Source organism: Bos javanicus, chromosome 20 (assembly GCF_032452875.1).
Source record: "Bos javanicus breed banteng chromosome 20, ARS-OSU_banteng_1.0, whole genome shotgun sequence".
NCBI classification, from domain to species: domain Eukaryota; kingdom Metazoa; phylum Chordata; class Mammalia; order Artiodactyla; family Bovidae; genus Bos; species Bos javanicus.
This window is the reverse complement of record NC_083887.1, coordinates 5,668,866-5,692,181: the sequence shown is the minus strand read 5'-3', so window position 1 is coordinate 5,692,181 and position 23,316 is coordinate 5,668,866. Positions and strand designations below refer to the sequence as shown.

The 23,316-nt window shown below is 43.8% G+C and overlaps 2 protein-coding genes across 2 annotated transcripts in view; both read right to left on the bottom strand.

Annotated features, from left to right (window-relative positions):
- Positions 1-23,316, bottom strand: part of NSG2 (neuronal vesicle trafficking associated 2) — a 71,151-nt gene that overhangs the window by 30,017 nt on the left and 17,818 nt on the right. The window contains exon 3 of the mRNA XM_061393243.1: positions 22,057-22,140. Within this exon, the coding sequence (XP_061249227.1) occupies positions 22,057-22,140 (84 nt within the window). The remainder of the gene's footprint in view (positions 1-22,056; positions 22,141-23,316) is intronic.
- LOC133233443 (non-histone chromosomal protein HMG-14-like) lies at positions 10,471-11,632 on the bottom strand. The gene has a single exon (XM_061393244.1). It carries the CDS (start codon positions 11,597-11,599, stop codon positions 11,297-11,299), a length of 303 nt encoding a protein of 100 aa, XP_061249228.1. The 5' UTR covers positions 11,600-11,632; the 3' UTR covers positions 10,471-11,296.

Genomic DNA, 23,316 nt, shown 5'->3' with positions numbered 1-23,316 from the left:
ATGTGGTCAACCACCAGCATTTTGTGAATAACAGTCCAGGACAGAAGGCCTCACAAATCTTACCAGGGTTATTTTGCACGTAGTGAAACTCAGTAAATTAAGATGTCACGCAAGCTTTGCTATTTCCACAGAGAGGGACTGTAGCTACAAATCTGTCCCAACGTTCAGGCAAATGGGCTCTGAGCAGATAGGTCATGACGTTTGTTTACTGCTGCTGTGATTATGATTTTTATTTATTGTTAAGAAAATGAAAGGCACCCAAGGGTCCAGGGTCCAAGGGGGTGACAGTCCGCTTGTGGCTCTGCAGAGACTGGGATACAGACATCTAACGGAAGCAATTTCAGGTGGTGTGAGAGCGAGCCAGGCCCTAGCACCACACTGACCTGGATCCAATCTCTGCTCCACCACGTACTGGCTGTGTGACCTCAGGCAGGTGATGCCACCTCTCTGAGCCTCAGTCTCCTTATCTGAAAAAATGGGATTGATCATAATGCTCACTACCAGGCACATTGGTAGGGCTCCCAAGGACACTGGGTATAAAGCTCCCAGCAAAGCTGGATATCATCACTGGATATCATCACTGGATATCATTCATTACTGAAGTACATTCCATATGCAGTTGCCCATAAAGCCACCTGCTTGACATCCTGTCACTAAAATAGCAGGATGCCTGGACCTCTTAATTTCATCAAAATCATCTGTTGAGTCACAGCTTCAATTAACCTTCCCATGGTTCCACTGGGAAAGCATGTTTCAGGCCCTTGCCTTTCGTCCCTTCTCCCTGGCTCCACATGATGGACGTTCACGTCTCTTATAAACCATTCTGACTCTACACAGATGAGTAAATCACCCGTAGAGCCACACGCTCAACCAGACTGCAACAATGCAAAGCTGTCCACAGAGCATTACGGAGGCAAAGGCTTGGAAACTAAGGAAATCGCCTTCCCTCAACGAGTTCCCTACAGTAGCTGCAATCTGGGTCCCCGGATGGTGAGCGTATTCAACTGTGACCTCAGGCCGCGTCTTCCCAGCACCCCTGGAGGGGTGAGCTGGGCTTGGTGACCCAGAGCAAAGGGTCAGTGTGCTTCACATATGTGAAGCTGCTCTTTGCAGGGTTGCTGGAAAGCATGGGGCTGGGAGGTGAGGTTCAGGTCGGGGCTGCTTCCTGGGTACAGAAATAAAACAAGACAGGATATACCGAGAGGGCAGGATGCTCTGAGCTACAGGCTCCGTGGTGGGAAACTGCCAGCCGGCTGAGAAAGCTTGTGTGGGACTTGAATTTTGACTGAGCTGTTTGCTCCTTGGGGGCTCCAGCCCTTGAGGATTCATCTTGGTAGCCCCTGTGTTTGACTGCAGTGGGTGCAAGATAAATCAGTGCTTAGTAAATAAACGCCCTTAACTAGTTTCATTCATCTTATTTTCATTACACTCCTTTTTCCAGAAATAATTTAAGGCAGCTTACAGGCTACATGATTAGTAATTACTAACATTTGCTAAGTGCTCCCAATATGCTAGGTTCTGCCCTAAACATTTTATATGATTTCCTCATTATGTCTTTACAGCAATCTTTTATGATAGGTATTATTATTATTGTCCCCATTTTACAGATAAGGAAATTTTACAAATAAGGAAAACAGGAACACAGTAAATGGAACATCAGGAACAGACCCTGATGCTGAGAAAGATTGAGGGCAAGAGGAGAAGAGGGCGGCAGAGGATGAGATGGCTGGATACCATCACTGACTCAATGGACCTGAGTTTAAGCCAGCTCTGGGAGATGGTAAAGGACAGGGAAGCCTGGTGTGCTGCAATCCATGGGGTCACAAAGAGTCAGACGTGACTTAGTGACTGAACAACAACAACAAAATGGAAAAAGATGAGTGTTCATCAGAAGCAGGTGTCGCAATAGTGCCTGTACTTGCTGCAGGGGGCAATACATTGGTGAAAGGTATTTCAGAAGCCTAGCCAAAGACAGGAACTGGATTCACTGTAACATTCAGGAGTCCAGAAGATAGAAACAAACTGATTGCTCAGAATATGCACAAATTGCTCCTATCTAATATGTGGTGTTGGAGAAGACTCTTGAGAGTCCCTTGGACTGCAAGGAGATCCAACCAGTCCATCCTAAAGGAGATCAGTTCTGGGTGTTCTTTGGAAGGACTGATGAAGCTGAAACTCCAATACTTTGGCCACCTGATGCGAAGAGCTGACTCATTTGAAAAGACCCTGATGCTGGGAAAGATTGAGGGTGGGAGGAAAAGGGGACGACAGAGAATGAGATGGTTGGATGGCATCACCGACTTGATGCACATGGGTTTGGGTGGACTCTAGGAGTTGGTGATGGACAGGGAGGCCTGGCATGCTGCAGTCCATGGGATCACAAAGAGTCGGACACGACTGAGCGACTGAACTGAACTGAACTGAATATGTGTGGCCATGGGTAAGTCACAAGTCACTTCTTTTTCATCCTCTGGCTTCTTGGTTTTTTTTTTTTTTTTTTTCCTGTTCAAAGAGAGTGATTACAATAATGTCCCCATCACAGAGCAGTTACAAAGGTCAAAGGAGATGATAAATGCAGCAAGCCCAGTGCCTGGAACCCAAAATCTGTTCCATCAATTACTCAGCCTGTCATATTTCTGGCCTTCTCTCTCCTTCCACTTATTGAAGGAGGCCTCTTGGAGCGTGGGTGTTTAACTGTAAAATCATTGGCAAGACTGCCCAGCCAGTTCATTATTGCCTAAAGAGAAGAAAGGAGCTGTGCAAGGCTTTTCAAGCATCCCTGCTCCTAAATTTCACAAGCAGTAGGCAGGTAAATGGTTCAGTGAGTTCCAGTCTGGGCCCTGCTTAAATCCACGTTAAAATGGAAGGTGCCTCTTACTCCCCATTATAGCGCTGTGCCCTGGGATGCTCAGGAAAGTCACGCTTTCCATAGTCTCCTGCAGCCAAGAAATGCAATTGATTTTCCTGGCCTCGTTTTCATATTTTAAAGAACTGTGTCCCCAGGGCTCCTCAGAGAACTGAAATGGGGAAAATCTCATCCATATTTTACCATGTAACCCAAAGACTAATCATGTACCTGACAACAGATCCTGGTGGTACACCTGGTCCAGAGCAGGGCCAGGACCAGACACACGGGATGCAGGATGACATGCGTGTGGCCTCTGTGCTCACGGGAGACTTCAGAAGTCAAGGCAAGAAGCACTGTGACGGAGAAAGCACTGTGACGGAGAAAGCACTGGAAAAGGGGTTCCTAAGCCAGCCTGGGAGGAGATGGAGAAAGGGTAATTCAGGCAGAGAGAACAGTCTGTGCAAAGATATGGAGGTGTGGGTGGTACATGAAAGATGAAGCTTAGAAGGTAAACAGAGGCAAGCTCAAGAAGGAGCATGGCTGTCAGACTAAAGGGTTTATTGTGAGCATTGGCAAGCTAACAGCTATTTGATATCTGGTATTCACTGATATGGCTTCATTGTTTTAAAATGAAATTGGATGGGTGGAGATTTAATTGGAGGAGATGAAACTGGGAGTTAGGAGAACCAGGCAAAGGCTCTAAAAATAGTCCAGACCTAAACAAGTATTCCATGAGTGTCTTCTTCACAGCCCAGTACTGAGTTACTTTGGGAAAAACCAAAAATAAAGAGGGAGAGATAAACTGACTGGGTGCCAAATGTATTTCCATGCTTTACAGATCTTGTCACATTTAAGTATCACAGAACAAGATTAGTACCTCTGTCTTACAGATTAAAAAGCCCAAAGTTCAGGAAGGTAAACAGAAGTGGTTCATAGGGGGAAAGCCTGTGATAAGGTAGGTCTAACAGGCTCCACCCACTGCTGACCAGTGTGGCTCTACCCTGGAGACCAGTATCAGAAATGGGGCAGGCTCAAACACAGAAAATGTGTGTTAGTCGGTCAGTCGTGTCTGACTCTCTGCAACCCCATGAACTGTAGCCTGCCAGGCTCCTCTGTCCATGGGATTTCCCAGGCAAGAATACTGGAGTGGGTTGCCATTTCCTTCTCCAGGAATAGAACCTAGATCTCCTGCATTGTAGGCAGATTCTTTACCGTCTGAGGTATCAGCCTGCTGCTGCTGCTAAGTCGCTTCAGTCGTGTCTGACTCTGTGAGACCCCATAGATGGCAGCCCACCTGGCTCCTCTGTCCCTGGGATTCTCCAGGCAAGAATACTGGAGTGGGTTGCCATTTCCTTCTCCAGGAATAGAACCTAGGTCTCCTGCATTGTAGGCAGATTCTTTACCGTCTGAGGTATCAGCCTGCTGCTGCTGCTAAGTCACTTCAGTCATGTCCGACTCTGTGCAACCCCACGAACAGCAGCCCACCAGGCTCCTCTGTCCATGGGATTCTCTAGGCAAGAGTACTGGAGTGGGTTGCCATTGCCTTCTCCAAGCTACCAGGGAATTCCCTCAAATACAGAAAGAAAAGACAATTTGTTGCATCTCTGTGTGCAGCTTGGAATGAGAAGTTGTAGTCTCGATCCAAAGATGACTAATGTGTGCCTAAAGGGTGATCTATAAACACAGAGCCCAGAGCTCTATTAATATTCAATGATAAATGATGTTGCTTTCAAATCAAATTCATACAAATGGAGGTTTCAGCTGTGTGCCAGCATCCCAGGAACATTAGGTTGGGGGCCATGCCTAGTACATCCATGAATCACCTATACACCTTCTTCAAGGCTGGAGACATGGTGGCTACTGTCTAAATACATATTGACTGAATGGGGCCACTACAAGAAAAATTACTAAAGGGAGCTACAATTAGGAGAATGTCAATGAGTGCACTTCGTACGTCACCTTTTAAAGCTTCAGAGAGATATCTGGGTACAAATGGAATTTGTTTATTATTAATAACTCTCCACTTGTTTACTGAAAATGACCCACGCCCTCCCAATAACACTAAGCCAAATGACTTTATGGGTTAACTTTGTTTTATAAAGGGCTCAACGAATCATTATTTCTCGGCCTTTCCAATATTCTAGAGTGTGGAGAAAGGAAAAGGCATGTACATTCTCTTTACAAAAACAGTATAACTCTAATAACCTTACCTGACAAAAATGGCACATACACGAAAAGAAGCTCAACAAAACTTTTCATTATGATTAAAGTGACAGTGTTAAATAAGATATTAGCAAACAGAATGCAGTGATACACAACGACCAAATAGGAAATGTAAGAGTGAATTAATATTTAAAAGTCTATCAGTATAATTTACCAGGTTGAAGAAAATGAACCATATGATCATCTCCATAAATGCAGAAAGAGCTTTTGAGGGGGAAAAAAATCATCAAAATTTACATGGTGAGATGCTAGAAACAGTAGATCTAAAGTACTGACCCGTGCAAAAATGACATTAGGAGCCTAATAATTTCAAGGAGGAAATAACATAAGAAAACTAAATATACCAAAAGGGAAGCAATATTAGTATTATGGACAGAAGATACAATTATATATGTAGAAAAGACAAAGAATTGAATTTTTAGATAAACTATTAGAAATAATAAGAGAAATTGGTAACTGTGTGGTGGCAAATAAAAGTACAAAATTCAAAGTATCTTTATTAAGTATAAGTAATAACTTAATAAAAATTAAGTTAGCAAATATAATGGCAGAAAAGGGCCTTTTAGGATACCAACAAAAATTAGGTAAAATACTTTGGAATAAATTTAATAAGAACTGTAAAGATGATTTTAAAGTTTAACTGAGAACCTCAAAAGGAGATTTTAACAAATGCAAAATTAAATCTTATTTGATATCTCTTATGCATAGAGTCTAAAAAATTGTACAAAACAGAATTAGAATTATAGATGTAGAAAATAATCATGGTTACCAGGGGTGAAAGTGAGGGGAGAGATAAATTGGGAATTTGGGATTGACAAATATGTACTACTGTATGTAGATAACTAATAAGGACCTACTATATAGCATGGGGGTACTTTTGCCTAGAAAATCCCATGGACGGAGGAGCCCAGTAGGCTGCAGTCCATGGGGTTGCTAGAGTCAGACACGACTGAGCGACTTCACCTTCACTTTTCACTTTCATGCACTGGAGAAGGAAATGGCAACCCACTCCAGTGTTCTTGCCTGGAGGATCCCAGGGAAGGGGGAGCCTGATGGGCTGCCATCTATGGGGTCGCACAGAGTCGGACACAGCTGAAGCGACTTAGCAGCAGCAGCAGCATATAGCATGGGGAGCTCTACTCCATACTCTGTAATGACCTATATGGAAGCAGAATCTTAAAAAGAGTGGGTATATGTATATGTATAACTCATCTACTTTGTTGTACCACAGAAAGCAACACAACATTGTAAATCAACTATAGTCCAATACAAATTTTTAAAAATAAATAGACTAAATAAAGATGTAGTCCTCTTCAAGTTAATCTTGGAATTCATGCAACCCAAATTTGAAAGTTAACAAGAGTTTTTGGACCTAAAGATACATTAATATGTATCTGGAAAAGTAAGTGTGCAAGAATGGATTGAGAGTTCTTGAAAAGTAGAAGAATACAGATTTTTAATACACAGATTTTTAAGAAGTATTATAAAACTATTAATTGAAACAGTTTGGCATTGTCTCGGTTATTGATAGCAAATAATTGTCAGATACATGGAAGAAAAGTGCAGAGAAGTAAACTCAAATGCATAGGAAATATCTAAAAAATGTGGCATGTCAAGTCAGAGGAAGGACGAAGGAGTAATCATAGATCAACCGTCAAACTGCCGTTCAAAAAGAAGTAAAACTGGACTCCCAGTCTACTGTTTACAAATTCCAGATGAATCCAAACATTAACACAAAATCACAAAAGTGGCAGAAGAAAACATGAGTTTACGGTGAGAGAAGGCTTTCATTTTTATAGTGTCAAATGTACCCATAATCGGGAGTCTGTGATTAATTTGAATTAAAGCAAAAGTAAGAAATACTGCAGGCTGAAGAAAGAAGTTGTACCATAAACAAAACAAAAAGGCAAAGGACAACTGAGAAAATACTAAATAAGTGAGAATGACTAAGTTCTCAGCTTCTGGAAGAGGCCATGCAAATCACTAGGAAGGAAGAGCAAGTGGTCTGACCAAGCAGGGTGTGTTCCAGGAAGGATGCGTTAAACAGTCAATTGGTATGCGGGAAGAGGCATGCCCTCACCAGCAATGAAAGACATACAGACCGAAGCAAAGGTGAAGAGCCTTTTTCTACCCATCAGACTGATGAAACTTTAAAATTTAATTTAATTTTTTAATTTTCAAAGTACAGTCGATTTACAATGTTGTGCCAATCTCTGTTGTACAGCAAAGTGACTCCATTATACACATATAGACATTCTTTTCATATTCTTTTCCATTACTGTTTATCCCAAGGAAATATATCCAATCTTCCAGTGAAACTGTTAAACTTAATTAAAACAGATGCTGGCAACATGGGGGAAAACACATTTGTAGGCACAAAGGAGGATGTATAGATTCTTGGGAACTTTTTGGAAGGTAATTTGGCAAAATTTATTAAAATTGAAGACTCTCATTAACTCTGGAAACTTGGACAATACAGATTCTCATACCTTACAAATATACTTGTAGAAATATATGAAGGGTGTGTGTGTGTGTGTGTGTGTGTAAAAACACATATACTAGGAAACGTACTGAAGCAGAGCTCTATGCAGCAAAAGACTGAAAGCTGAAACAATAGGGGACTGATGGAGAAAGACTGCAAAAATCCTCAGTCTACAGTCATTAACAAGAATAAAAAAGGAGCCCAATGTGCTGATGTGGAAAGATATCTGAGATACATTATTAAGAGAGAAAAAAAAAGCAAGGTACAGAAGAATGTACATAAAATGGTCTCATTTGAGAAAAAGAATATCAAATGTGCATATGCATATATATGTATATGCTGATGTGTAAAAAATGCCTCTGGATAGAAACATAAGGCGATGTTCCTGGGCTAGTCAACAGAGCTTTCTGCAACATGATGATGCCCTGCAAATCTGTCCAGAATGGTAGCTGCTAGGCTCACGTGATTATCAAGCTCTTGAAATGTGGCTTGCGTGACTCAGGAATTCAATTTTGAATTCTAGTTTATTTTGATTAATTTAAATATATATAGCCACACGTGGCTAGAAGCTTCCAATCTGGATAGCACAGACATTGACAATGGATAGTTTGGATGAAGAGGATTGTGGAGAGAAGGGGAGACATTTTTTCAGTTTTTGTCTTTCTATAATGTTGGAATTTTGTGCATGTACTATATGTATTACTTTTTTATAGTTTAAAGCAGATTTTAGTTATCATCACCTTCTTATCTGTGTAAAGTTTTCTCTACCCAGCAATCTAAGTGCTCTTCAATGGGCATTTCCTACACAAAATCTCCAAAACTTTTGCTTTATTTATTTCTCCCAGTTTTATTGAGATATAATTGACATATAGCATTGAATACATTTCAGGTGTACAGCATAATCATTTGACTTACATACCTTATGAAATGACTGCTACAATAAATTTAGTGAACACCCATCATCCCATATGAATACAAAATAAAAGAAAAAGTTTCTCCTTGCGATGAATACTCTTAGGATTTACTCTCTTACCAACTTTCATATGTAACATACCACAACATTAATTATATTTATCATGTTGTACATTACACCCCTAGTATTTATCTTTTTATAAATGGAAGGTTGTACTGTTGAGTACCTTCATCCAATTCTTACGCATATTTTAAAAGTTACTGACCCCTAAGGTCCCAGGGTCAATAGTCAGAGGAGAGGATTCAGAAGTGAACCAAGGGTGGTGCCTGTCCTCAAGAGCCCAGGCTTTCATAGGGCCAGAGAAAACACATGCAAGAAAACCACTGCAAGAAGGAGGCTGAGCTGACAAACTCCCCAGTGAGTGAGGCCCCGGGGAGAACGGGGCAGGACCACAGCCGACAGTGGGGGCGCGAGGAGGGGCTGTGAGAACAGCCTTCACCCGGAAGGGGATGCGTGAGCCAGCCTGCGCGATGAAAAGCTGCATGCTAGGCCACAGCAGAGAAAAAAGCATTCAGGGCAGAAGAAACAGCTGTTTGGAGGAGTGGACGCAGGATAGGACAGAGTGCGTCCAGCATTCCATGAGTAATTTAGGTTCGTGTGAGGGGTGTGCAGTGAGAAAGGAGAGGAGGCTGAAGAGATGAGAAAGAGGTTCTGAGGACCAGGGACAGTAGACTTAGGAGTTTAGATTTCACCCTGAGGGCCAGGGGAAGCCCCAGAAGAGCTTTAAGCAGCAGGGAAAGGTGGTCACAAAATGACTCTCAGAAGAGACAAACACTGGCTAGAGCTTGGAATGTCAAAATCAAAGACAAGCTGGAAAATGAGGGATGCAGTTGAAATATATACATGACTTATTTTTGTCCTACCTATAAAGATAATAAAGGTATTTATGGATTTAAAATTGCATCGTGTACATTTTACTTTGCCCGTGAACAATCACCTTTGATAAATTAAGAGTTATGCAGTACCAAGGGAAAAGAAAATTCAAAAGAATTCATTTTGCCCACTTTCTGTGACTATCTCGTATTTTATCAAGTCCCTTAGGACCTTGAGAGGTCTTGTTTTTACCTTTACTAATTTTTCTAGGGCTTCAAATCTCCAGGAGACAGCTAGGATAAGAAACTGAATATTCAACAAATCTAATATGTCATGGTAGGGTGACAGGGGCGTAATTCCCATTTTCAGACCAATAAATATAGTGATAAATCCTGGGCCAAGTTTTCCTCAGCCTCAGCACTATTGATATTTTAGGTAGGGTAATGCTTCATTGTGGGGAGCTGTCCTGTTCGTCATAGGATATTTAACAGCATCTCTGGCCTTACTTAACCTACTGGATTGGAGACCAGTAGCACAGATACATTCAAACACACATACAGACTGGTGACGACCAAAAATGTCTCCTGGGGAACAAAGTCACCCCTGATGGAAAGCGCTGCCTTAGAACATCTCAGACAGAAGCGCCCTTGGGGACCCTCCCAGTCAACTCCCTCATTCCACAGATGAGCAAACTGAAGCTCAGAGACTAAGACTAGAAACCAGGTTTCCTTACTCAGGTTAGAATATTTTTTAGAGATCAGATATCTTTTTTCTTAGCCTCAGAGAAATGCAATTGTTTTTAAAGTGTTGGAGGAATTCTAAATATCAGTTTCACATGGATGGGCCTAAAGATTATCATACTAAGTGAAGTCAGACACAGAAAGACAAATATATGATATCACTTATATATGGAATCTTAAACACACACACACACACACACACACACACAACAGAAATAACTTATTTACAAAGCAGACTCACAGACTCAGAGGAGGAACTTAATGGTTACCAGTAGGGAAGGAGTGGGGTTAGGGCTAGACTGGAGGTGAGGGATTGACATGTACACACTGCTGTATTTAAAATAAGGTAACTGACAAGGATCTACAATAATAGGTCCTTGCTGGTTGTCCATTTCTTTCTTTTTTTTTTTTTCTTTTATAACTGAGATTTTATTGGTTGTTTTGAGGATCACTACACAGACATTTCAATTTGTACACAATTCTTCACGTATGTACCAGAAATCTAAAATATCATGTAGTTGTGATTCATAACAGTTATTCCAGTGACTTCCAGCTTAAAATTTGGAGCAAACTTTCCTTAACAGGATATCAAGTACCAATATCTTCAAATATTGATATGTTGTTACATCATAAGTCCCACTGATTCACAATTTAATATCATATACACTACAAACCCAAACTGTCAATCGTTCACAGCACATTAACCAAGTTACTAGGAAAACTGGACTACCACGACCAAAGATGTTATAGCATAGTGCACAAAATTCTGACCAGGAGAGCCGAGATCAAAAAGTGGTTTGCTGTAGGAAATAATTCTACCAAAACGATATGGGAAGAGAAGTAATTTCAAGTGTTCAAGACATTAAATGCACAACTGACTCCAAACTGCCATTTAGTATGCTTTTGTGTTACAGGATATAAAAGCTACCCCCCATCTACGGAATGTTAAGCTGACACCCAAGACAATCAAAGCCTCCCGTATCCAATATCCCACTATTTTCTGGTTGTACCAAAAAATAAACAACCAGCAAATGATTTCACCTCTTAAAAAAAAGCATTTATACTTAAAAAATGGGATGAGGTGGGATTCCCTCCTTTTTAAAAATGTTTCTAGAGCTACTAAAAAACTTGCATTTACAAAATAGTTGATAAAAATATTCCTCTGGATTGTACAAGAAGGGAAACAGGGACCACTGACAGGACTCGGTATGTGGTTATTAATCAGACTTGGCTTCTTTCTCTTCTGCTTCATCAGAGGCTGGGCTCTCCTCGTTTTTAGTCTCTCCATTTTCTGCAGGTAAGTCTTCTTTAGTCTCCTGGTTGGCCACTTCCGCCTGTTTTCCCTTTGCTCTTTTCCCTTTTGTTTGCACTTTTTTGTCTGAAGATTTATTCTTTCCCGCCGCCTTTTTTGGCTTCGTTTCCACTTTTGCAGGAGCCGGTTTAGCTGACAACCTCGCCGACCTCCTCTTGGGCTCCTCCTTCGCCGCCCCCTCGGCGGAGCTGACCTTCCTCTTGGGCATCGTGGCGACGGGGCAGGCGAGAGCCGGCTGCCTGAGGGCCGCGGCGCGCCGAGAGCCTTCGCGAAGCTGAGTAGCCTGACCGCTGCCGCTCCTCCCGCCCGAGCTCTGTCCATTTCGAATACAGCAGTGTGTACATGACCTTCCCAAACTCCCTAACTACCCCTTCCCCCCAGCAACCGTAAGCTCATTCTCTAAGTCTGGGAGTTTCTTTCTGTTTTTGTAAGTAAGTTCATTTCTGTCATTTCTTTTCAGATAAAAGAATTTGAAAAGGAATAGATACATCACTTTGCTATACACCTGAAACTAAAACAATACTGTTAATCAACTATGCTCCAAAGTAAAAGAAAAAAATAAAGCAAATTTAGTTTCATCTAGCTGAATCTTCATTTGTTTTTCCTCTCTCCTCTCTTTTCAACTCTCTCTCCTTGATATAAATTATTCAGCCTAGAATTTCTATTTACTTGTTTTCCTAGATACAAATGCTAACAAAATTAATAATAATAAAAAAGATTATGAAAACATCCATACTTCTCTAATTCAATATTTTTCTTTTTTCATTTGTTAGCAGTGAAGAGGTGAAGGGGAAGATGTCCAATATATATATTCGAGTGTCTGTGTGCCAGGCACTTTGCCTGGCACACCCTAAACACGGTTATTACAACAACCCTCAGAAGTGGGCATTGGCAAGCTTACTCATATTCCTAAAGAGGAAACTGAGGCTCAGGCAAGTAAGGTGACATGCTCACACAGCTAGTGAGTTCTCAAACTGGCATTTGAACTCAAGTCTGTCAGACTGTATAGTGAAACTGAGCTCAGGTTGTAGAGACTTAGAATGGGTTCACGATTACTGCCCAAGAGAGAGCTGAATCCCTTCAGAGAAACAAACTCCCCCGCAATTGTTCGGATCACAGAGCTGAGGAGCTTGCCAGCATCTCCAGGAGGAAGCCAGGCCTCTGAGGCAGTTGCTATGACGACTAGTTTTCTTATAATTATAGAACATGGTGGTGACACGACAAAGCTGCACAGACAATCACTTTGTTAGGACCTGTCTTCCTCTGACAGTTCCAGGAGCTTAAATATCATAATTTTTTTAAGTCCCATTTAAAATAATCATGCATTGCAGCAGCAGAGGCCCAGGGAGTGAGAAAGTCGAGGAGATTAACCCTCCTACTGTGTGAGAGGACCAGGAGGCAAGCCACACGGCAAGCCATGAGGAAAACAGCATTTCTCCCTTGGGAAGTGTTTGCTTCTCTTTTTCCTTTTGGATCAATGCTTTTAGGATTTGGCCAAACAGCGTATTTAAAGAGAAGAAAAAAAGAGAGCCAAAGAAAAATTGGCCTAATGCTTGGCAAATAACAGGGATAGGCAGCAAAATTTTAGCATTCTAGTAAACTGCTTTTCAGTTTAGTTTAATTTAGCCCATTCCCCATATGTGTAGGGTTTCCTGATTTGGAAGCTGATACAGACAAAAGGGCACACACACAAACATATATGCACATCACAGACAAACATACCCCTCTGAGCCAGAAAGCCTGACTGTACCTTATTAGCTGTGTGACGTTGAGCGTCTTAACTAACCTATCTGATCCTCAGTTTCCTTACCTGTACGTCAGAAACAATGCCTACTTCATGAGTTAAAGATAAAATGGAAAATGACTAGCAAACTACACAGCACACAATAAGAGCTCAATGAAATCAATTAAGTAAAAATAATAAATTTTTAAATCTTGTTTCACTTTCCATGAACATCTATCTTCCTTTTATTATCCCAGCAGGGGACGTGAGAAAACTTTATGAAGCCCTTCACTACTTTCAGCAATCCAACCAGGTATCACGGGAACTCTAGGTGAAGTCAATGTGCCATCTCAGGGGAGTGATGGGTGCAGGAAAGGCTGGGAGTCTGGGACTCCAGATGAGAAAGTGACTTGGGGAATCAAGGGTAAGTTTCAGAAGGAGGTGAGACCTGGTCTGAGTCACAAGGCAGAAAATGTAGGCAGTCGAGCCAGAGGAAACCGCATGGGCAAAGACCAGGAGAGGTGAAACGAGAGGTGGTTTTGTAGAACTGAGAGAGGCCTGAAGCACTGAGAACAGGGAATGGCAGAGGGACAAGCAGCAGGGGCCACCTCTGGGGAGCCTGCAGTGCCAGCTAAAAGCTCACACTGTTGACCACAGGACGTGGGGGCCGCCGGGGATTTCTCAAGCAAGATCTGACGGTTGTCCTAACCACACAAAGGTGGAAAGGCAAAGGTGGGATGGAACTGGAAGGCCAGAAGCTGGCCTGGTGGAAAGGGTGGGAGAGGAGAAAGAGCTGAGCCACGGTGTTGAGACAGAGGGCCTAGTGAGATGCAGCCGGCTGTGGCTCCCCACTGAGGCCCGCCCTAGGTGGGAGCATTCCATCCACTGCGTGACCAACTTCCCAGAAATGAAACAGGAGGAGATTCACATTTCTAAAGCTTCTGTGGGGCTTATGTTGTCTCATTTTGTCCTCAGGCCAGGCCTATGGTGCAGACAGCATTGTCTTATTTTACAGCTTGGGAAATGCAGGTTCAGAGACATGAAATGACTCGCTGTCGTTCGTATAAACCCACAGTGCCAAACCTCCAACCCACGGAATTCCCCTTTTCTGTACTGCTCTTCACACAAGCGTGCTGGTTAACTGCCCTGGGCTCGGAAAGGAGGGTGATGCATGATTTAGTGTTTGCTCATTGCCATGGTATAAATATTCCCCCAAAGCTTGGTTACATACTTCTAATAGTTTAACAACTGGTGTGCAGACTTTAAATCGGCCAACTCCCTCAGGAGTCCCACAGGAAATAAGAATATTCACTAAATTCTAGGAGTCTTCTATACCAAACTTACTAACAAGTAATTTGCTTTACTACAGCATTTATGTGCCAGTGTTTGAATCAATGAGAATGACAACCTGGCAATAACAGCAGCCCAGGCATGAGGCTCTGGAGTGGAGCTGTCACCGAGTCATCCAGGGCTTGCACGAGCCTCACACCCTGCGCACATTCCGCCTGAGACAGCACCACAGACGTTTTCTCTCCCAGGGAAATGTTTTGTTTAAAAAAAAAAAAAAAGCCACATTCGCTTTTCAATTCTCAGTAATATATGTTTCTCAAGGTTACTCCAATAGTGCAATTTCATGAGGCCAAGAGAAAGCACCCAGCCATAAACATAGGCTTGTGTCTTTGTTCTGATTTTCAATAAAGCCCTAGCCAGAAGTGCAATAATAAACATCAAATACTCTTGCAGCCTTTTTTTTCCCACCAAGCACTCACATGCAAATTCTCTTCATGCCAGATAATGACTCTGCTCCTAACCCAGCAGGCAGTGTTTTTAATAACTTACCTAAAGTGTTTCTCAAAATTAAAAAAAATAAGAGAGCAATAAAAACCAAGACAACAGATAATAAAGTAAAATCGCTTATCTCCATTTGCTGCTGTCAGCAAATATTAGAATCCCGTCAATGGAAGGCAGCCCCTGGGATTTTTATAAAAAACTGGAAGAAGCAAATGGCAAAGCTATAAAAGAGGTCTCACCTCCCAGGGAATGTGATATCAGGAAGAGGACATCTATGAGAATGTGTCATCAGCAAGAAGCTTAGAAGCAAAGATATGGCCCCAATTTTAAATAAATATATTGAAAATGAGTCAGCCAGAGCTCTGGTGTTTATCAGCATGGAGTTCTTCCATCAACCATGGGGATATTTTGTTTGTTTATTCATTTACCTGCTCATTTATTAAAGATATCATTTGGTGCCTAGGGTGGCCAAGCATTCACTAGGCTTTTGGGGTGCAAAGATGAAGATAGTGGGAGACACAGCAGGTAAAGCTGATGCCAACACTGTGTCTCTGGAAGGTTATACAGCAGGTGTGGGAATCCCGAGGGGGAGGGACAGACTGCACATGGGTGGGCAGGCAAGCCTTCACAGGCAGGGCCATTTGAGTTGGGTGCTGAGGGGTGAGAAGGGAGTTTGCCCAATGGTGGAGGCAGGTAAGGCAGTTTGGTTGGAAGAGACAGCATGAACAAAGACGGGGAGGCATACGACGTACGTTACGAGGAAAGGACCAGGACTTAGGGCAGGTGAGGGCACCTGTGGGAGGAGGCAAATGAGCAGGGCACCTGTGGAAGCCGTGGGATGGTTAGAAGGGCAGCAAATGCATCATGCATGTATGCACCCATACATGCATTAGGAAGAGTCTTCCTTTGGGGAGCGAGGAGAATGGGCAGGAGGGGGCTGAGAAAGGAGGCAGAGGGAGCTGGAAGGAGGCTGGGCCAGCAGATGATGAGTGGGACAGAGACCAGAGCAGAAAGCGTGGTGACCAGAGACTTGCAGGCGGGAGAGGGGTCTGGACTCTGCCGACTGTTAGACATGGCCACCCTCCTGGGGAGACTGGTTCTGGCATTCCACCGTGTAGTATTGGGGGGAAGGTGAGAAGAGTTGTGGCCTGAGACAGAGTGCCAACATCCCCAACCTTTGGCCAGAAGCGGAAGAGAAGAAGGAAAGAGGTGACTGGCAGCTCGGTGGGCTCAGCAGCAGCCCCTGGCTGTGATTCTCTGGTAGCTGGGCCCCCCTTCCCCTGGCGGCAGCTTCCCTCACCCCTTACACTCAGCCAAGCCCCTGCTTAAGGCCTGTAAGTACAGCCTGGCTCCACAGCCTCCTGGGCATGGAACTCGGGAAAATGCCCAGCCTCTGTGAGCCTGTTTGCCTCACCTGCAACCAGGGTGACAATCTCACCAGCGGGCTATCTTACATAGTGCCAACCACAGGTCAGGCCGAAAGCAGAGCACAAGCCTCAGACGCTGAGTGGACCGACAAATGGATGGAACGCTAAGTCAGTATCCTGTAATATGAGTCCCGAGGCTTCAGCTGGGTATCTGTTTCTTTTTGTTTTATTGGTGTGCTGTCGCCGCTTGTTTTTAGCAACAGGCCACAGACACCAACCCTTTAAAAACTGCTAGCTTCTCACTTCTAATTCTCCCCACCACTTTTATGCTAATGTGCCCATCTGCCTGACAGGAATGATGAGGCCTGGCCCCTTTGCACTGATGCGTCCCTTGCATTCCGCATTCTCCCCACTGACTGTGCTCGGGGTCTGGTCTACAGGCACCCTCAGGATCTTTCCCCACATACCTGGACACCCTCCAGTCTGAGTGTGCCCAGGTCATAGCCACCAGGGGCAGGTTTTCTGTATCCTGACTCAGGATGTATTATCAGGGATGGACGCTGAGGCAGTCCCAAGACTGGGTGGGGCTCAAGCTGTAACACACCCGACACTCACTCTATACTATACCCCTTTCCGAGAACTGAGAACACACGAGTGGGCCACTGCCACCCTACCCTCCAGGGACCAGAGGCTGAAGGTACCAGAATAGCGCAGCACAGTAGTACGCATGACCCCCTTATGACCTGCAGAGCTCAGACCAGTCATCAGACTCGGAAGATCAGGGGAGGCATCTCAGAGGAGGTGCCCCTACAAGGACACAGACAAGAAGTTGGTTGGCATCTTCTTGTCTAAACCACACGTTTGCAAGCTCCTCCAGAGCAAGGCTTCGGTCTTGCCCGTCTGCGGGTCTCCCAGCAACACATCTAGTGCAGCCCAGTGCAAATTTGATACAGACAAAAACAAAAGGGGAGAAAGGGCAGAAAGGGAGGAAGTCAGGCAAGCCACAGCTGGGCAGGGTGTCATCGAGGTATAGCAGAGAAAATGGGTTATGGAGCCATAGTTCTGGGTACTTATTTGTCCTTAAATGTCCTTGCTGCATGGCCTTGCCAGACACTTCACTTCTTTGAGCATCAGTTTCCTTAACCATAAAATGGAGGTAATAATAAGAGTGGTGATAATATAATAATAAAAGTGGTACTGATAATAATAAGAGTAGTAGTACATAAGGTTGTCGTCAACCTGAAAAGTGGATATAAAGGCATTTTTAATAAGTACTAGGATTATTCATGTTATAACTGATGTGTTGAGAAGTAGCTTACCAAAAAATACTGCCTGCATTCCCCAAGAGGCAAAGAGATGACTCCCGAGGTCACTGTAGAGAGCCAGAGGCAGCCCATGGGTTCTGACATTGAATTGGCTACTCTTAGAACAGTTCCTCCCAGAGAAGGCAATGGCAACCCACTCCAGTACTCTTGCCTGGCAAATCCCATGGACAGAGGAGCCTGGTAGGCTGCAGTCCATGGGGTTGCTGGGAGTCGGAAACAACTGAGCGACTTTACTTTCACTTTGCACTTTCGTGCATTGGAGGAGGAAATGGCAACCCACTCCAGTGTTCTTGCCTGGAGAATCCCAGGGACGGGGGAGCCTGGTGGGCTGCCGTCTCTGGTGTCGCACAGAATCAGACACGACTGAAGCGACTTAGCAGCAGCAGCAGCAGCAGCAGAAGAGTTCCTCCAGGTTTATCCAGTCACTTTCCCAGGAGGAAAAGCCAGGAAAGGGAGGACCAGGTCTGTCTCAACCAATTGTCAAAATCCAGCTAATTAGGCAGAAAACTTAAGAACCCAGGATGAAGGAAAGGGATCAGAACAGGAAGAGAATAAAATGATCATTCACTGAGAACTCGAGAGCTCCAAGAACTTACAGTTCGGGCTATCTCAAGACTGTGTCTCAGTTAATGGATGAGGAATCAAGAGCTCAGAGAGGTGAAGAGAATTCCCAAGGTCATGAAGCTAAGAGGTGACAGGGACATGACCTGAGTTGCCGGTGAATCTGGTCCCAAAGTACAGGTGTTCCCTAGAATACCTCTCCTCACGTTAGCACAGCTTCCAAATGCAAGACTCAAGTTTCTTCTCTCAGGTGAGCCTGGGGACAGACAGCTCCTTTCCCAGCAAAATCAGCTTCAGAAGAAACTCCAGCTCTCCGGACTAAGAAAGAAGGCGGGGCTTCTCTCTACATGCTCCCATCTTCTCAAAGAAGCCTGATGAACATTCTCGCAAGTCTGTGACCCTTGGCAATGACTGTAAGAGCCTTCATGTTTAAAAAAAAAAAAAATTCCAGGCGATTCTTTCAATCTTTCTCCATTCATCTCTCCCTCCCTGCTCTCTCCTCTCATTCTCTCTCAAGGTACAATTGTTATGAGCTGATCACCCCAGGTCAGATTTGAGCTGTGAAGTCACAAGCTGTTCCACTTCCTCGAAGGTACTGGGACTAAGGGTCAGATGCATCTTTGTCATCCCCATGGTTACTTCTGCCGTGGGTGATATCCTGGAGGGGGCGCCTGGCCATTGTTTATCAGCCTTATACTCTCTGAAATGAACTGGGAATTTTCTGACTTCAAGCTCCAGTTCCCTAGCCTCAATTTCCATCCTGAGCTCCAGACCAGTTACATCCAAGGGTGGCCAGACTGCCTCCTCCCCCACTCACCTCTCCCATGGTACCCGCACACCCTCCACTCAATGTGCTCCCCACTGTCCAGTCCCCCATCTCCCATCCAGTCAGCCAAGCCAAGCACCCAGAAGCTCCTGATGGAGCCTCTGATTCTCAAACCAGGAACAAGTCCTGCAAGTTCACCTCCGTAACAGCCCACCTGGATGCCTGAGTGCCCCTGCAGCTGACGCTCAGACCCTCAGACTCCTCTCAGTCACCACCAGCCTCCTCCTTAGACTGCAGCATCAACCATCACCCCAGTAGAAACATCCTCCATGTGGCCCAGGGGAAGCTCTCGTTAAGGAAGTGAAAAGCTGGTCAAATGGATGCTTGCAGCTTTACAAAAGCAAACAAATTTGCTCCATTCCTTCCATTTTGTTCCAAGTGGCAGGGCCCTCCACCCACACCACTGCTGACAAAGGTCTGACCCCAAATCCCAGCACCCCTTTTTTTCCCACCCCCAGGACCAAATGAGTCCAGTTGTGGGGGGCTGGGGGGCGGGCTTCCACAGGCCCTGATCCCTGATGAACTACTCATTTTTTCTTGGCTGACTCACTTCTGTTCTAACCCAGAGTTACCTATGGCAGGCCGTGTGGATGAACAGACAGTCCCGGCCACTTGCTAGTGGGGGAGCAGGTTGCAATGCTGCTCTGAGCTAAAGTTCCTCTTGAAAAAAAAAAAGGGGACTATATCAGCCTCTCAGGGACCCATGGGCCTCATGATATGATATGATGTTTACCATATGATAAAACAGCCACATCACCGGAAGCTGCCAACAAAGAGGAAACAAAAATGAAACAACGTGATCCCAGCACCGCTGCTGATGACACAGCCACAGACGACATTCTGAGACATTTCTTTCCTCTGTATACTTGTGGTTTTTTCATAGTTCCAATCATAGAAAACATACAATTTTAATCTCTGCTTTTTTCACTCAACCTCCTCTATAATAAGTATCTGCCCAAATTATCACATGCCTTCATAACCATCATTTTAAATGATTGCTAAATAAGGATTAATTTCATCAAAAACTGTAACACTCTATTTGGTAAAACGAGCAAAATTTTTAAATGTGTCTAATTTTTTATTGTACCAAGTCATGCTCTTGTAGAATTGGGAAAGTAAAAGAAAGAAGAAAATATCTCACGAGCCCGTAATTCAGAGTAAACTACTCACCCCGCAAAAGTGGTTCTTAAAAAATTGTTGAACTACTCCGTCCTATGCATGTGGTCTTACATATGGAATCATGAGAAAGTTGCTGAAAACCTAGCATTGTTTCCAATGCTTTGAGTTTACCAATAACACTGCAATAAACATTTGTGCTCACGAATCTGGACATATTTCTGATGATCTCTGCTGCTAGGAGGACAGGTCAGCTTCACTCCCTGGCCTGGTCCCCACACACTGTGTACCAAGACACTCCCACCCTCCTCTCATGGCTACCTGCTGGCTCTTGCAGGTAGGTACCTGCACGCAGTTCAGGCCAGGTCCAAGTTCACTTGGCCCATGCTGTGTGCCAGACATTAAAGCCACAGTCAGAAATAAAAGCAATCCTTGCCCTCTAAGAGGGGGTCAGCATCTAGCGAAGTCCCACATGCTGGGGGATGTACACAGAGGTGCCGTGCTCCCTCCCAGGCTCACACACCCAGCTGCTCTAATGTAGATCGAACAGGGAAAAACACAGGGACAGAAGCAGACCAGCATACGTACCCGCATACATACTCCAATCCCCAGACAAGCAACCAAGGACTGTTTTCACGTCCAAAGTCCCTGAGCCACAGTTGACACGAAATAGCTGCTATTAGTCATATACTTCTTCTGCTTTGCATGTATTCTGTACGTCATCCTCACAGTGACCTTCTGGTATTTCCCTCTGGTAAGTGAGGTTTACTGACTTGCTTGTGCTTCCCAAGTGGCTCAGTGGTTAAAGATTATTCACCTGCCAGTGCAGGAGATGCAGGAGACGTGGATTTGATCCCTGGGTCAGGAAGATCCTCTGGAGAAGGAAATGGCTGCCCACTCCAGTATTCCTGCCTGGGAAATTCCATGGACAGAGGAACCTGGAGGGCTACAGTCTATGGGGCTGCAAAGAGTCGGGCATGACTTGGCAACTAACAACAACAACTGACTTGCTTGTGGCCACATGGCTGGTATGAGGCAGAAACAAGAGCTCAAACCCTGCCAGGCTGCTCCAGCATCCTTCTACAGAACCACTTATTCTACTGCCTCCATGGCAGATTTTGCCTCCAAAATATCTCTTAGGTCTCTAATCCACTCACCACCCTTCTCAAAGCCACTACTGGTGTTTGAACGTGGACAAATGCAGTAGCCCAGCAGTTTCCGCATGTTCCCTCTTGCCCACTACACTCTGTTAGTCATGTAAAAGCCAGTCTGCTTTTTCCAAAAACCAGCTGTAATCATGTCCTTCCTTTACCTGAAGTCCTTCTAGGGTGTCTTCATAAAAACCCAAATTCCTCCATACAGCATATGAGGCCTAGGATTGTCTGCCCTCTGCCTATTTCTCCTGCCTCCTCCCCACACCTCTCCTAGAGCCAGATTCGCTGCCCTTATGCCTATTCAGTGTTGGGTCCAACTCCCCTCCAGCCTCAGGGCCCTAAGTCCTAAGTGACTTCCCCATGGCACTTTCCTGAGGTTCCTCCACACATCTTTGCAGAGCAGGTTTTGTGGCTCCTTCGTGTAATTCATCACAGTGATATATACTCCTCAGTTCTCCTAGTGACCCCTCCACCAAGAAATAGAAATTCAATCATCTAGTTTTTACCACTAAGTCAACTTTTCTCTACCTTTGTTGTTTTCGTATTTGTTGCAATCAGCCACTGTCTACAATCTGCGTTTCTTTACACATTTCCATCACATTTCCTGGAGACTGTGATGGAAAGGCAAAGAGACAGGAACAGGATGTAAAAGAAGAAATGAGACACATTTAACAATTATCAAATTGTCTAAACATTTCGGGGCCAGAGAAAGGCTAATTCATCCTCAAGAGGCAGAGTTTTGTTATTTGACTAGACTCAGTGACTCATATGCAGTCTTTCTGTTACACATCAAGACACTGACCGTAAATTCGGCGATTTTCGGCACCCGGAACTTCCCTTTGTTCTTCTGTTCAGGCTGATATTCTGTTCTTGTCTTCACAATCACCTAAAATGATCAACCAGTGTTAGCACACATAAATACTTGGGAGAGTTTTCTCTTCCTTTTTTTTAGTAACTAGAATTAACTATATATTGCATAAAGATCAGAAAACACACACTTCCTCAAACACACACAAGAAAATTAAAAATTAAAATTACCCATAATATTTTCCCATTCCAACAGAGACAACCATAGGTGACGATTCTGGTCACACCTTTTCAGACGTTTTTACACGCACATATATGTGGGCTGCTGTCTCTGGGGTCACACAGAGTCAGACACAACTGAAGCGACTTCGCAGCAGCAGCAGCAGATGTATTATATTGTATTTATGTATTAGCTATTTATACAAATATATTTTTGTGAAATGGACTGGCACTTCATTTTATCACACAACACTACACTAACATTTTTTTCCATGTAGACAAATATATGATTTCAGTTTGCCTTTTGATGTCCTTTAATATTTCATTGTATGTGTTACTACAATTACTCTAAGCAGTATTGACCGTTAACATGTAGGGTGTTTCCACAGTTTGGATTATCTAAGTAAGTTATGATGAACATCTTGTAGCTAAACTTTTGCACATATACTTAATTCCAATTTAATTTGGAGACTTCCACAAAGCAAAATATAAAGGTCTATTGAATCTATTGTATCATCCTATTTTTCTGAAGTCTGAATATTTTGCAGAGGCGGCTAATATCTTTTCAAGATAAGCTGTCAACCTGCCAAGACATTTATGGAACTTCATCCCACTGTGTAGGCAAAGTGGAAGAAAAAAAGAAACTTGACAGATAATCAATAACTATTGCTGAGTGCCACAGTGTCATGGGGGGCACAGGAGCTGTCTGAGCCTTGGGGTCTCACCTGTAAAGTAAGGACAATGATCATAATAATAACCCCTATTTAACAAGATTGTTTTGAGGGTTAAATTAGATGATCATAGGCAAAATTTTTGGAATAATTTATTATGTGCCAGGGTTAGATCAAGCTCTCCATATACTTTATCCACAAACCACTACTATTTCCATTCTCCTGAAAGGGAAACTGAAGCAGAGAGCTGCCAAGTCACATATCCAAGGTAACACAGCTCAAAGGAAGCAATCTTCTAACTATGATCAGTCTTCTCATTAGAGCTTAAATTAACTGAATTTTCACTGAAAACTTTCACCCTGAGT

Excerpts from the sequence above, each read along its gene's own strand:
- LOC133233443 (XM_061393244.1), bottom strand. The coding sequence starts at position 11,599 with ATGCCCAAGAGGAAGGTCAGCTCCGCCGAGGGGGCGGCGAAGGAGGAG.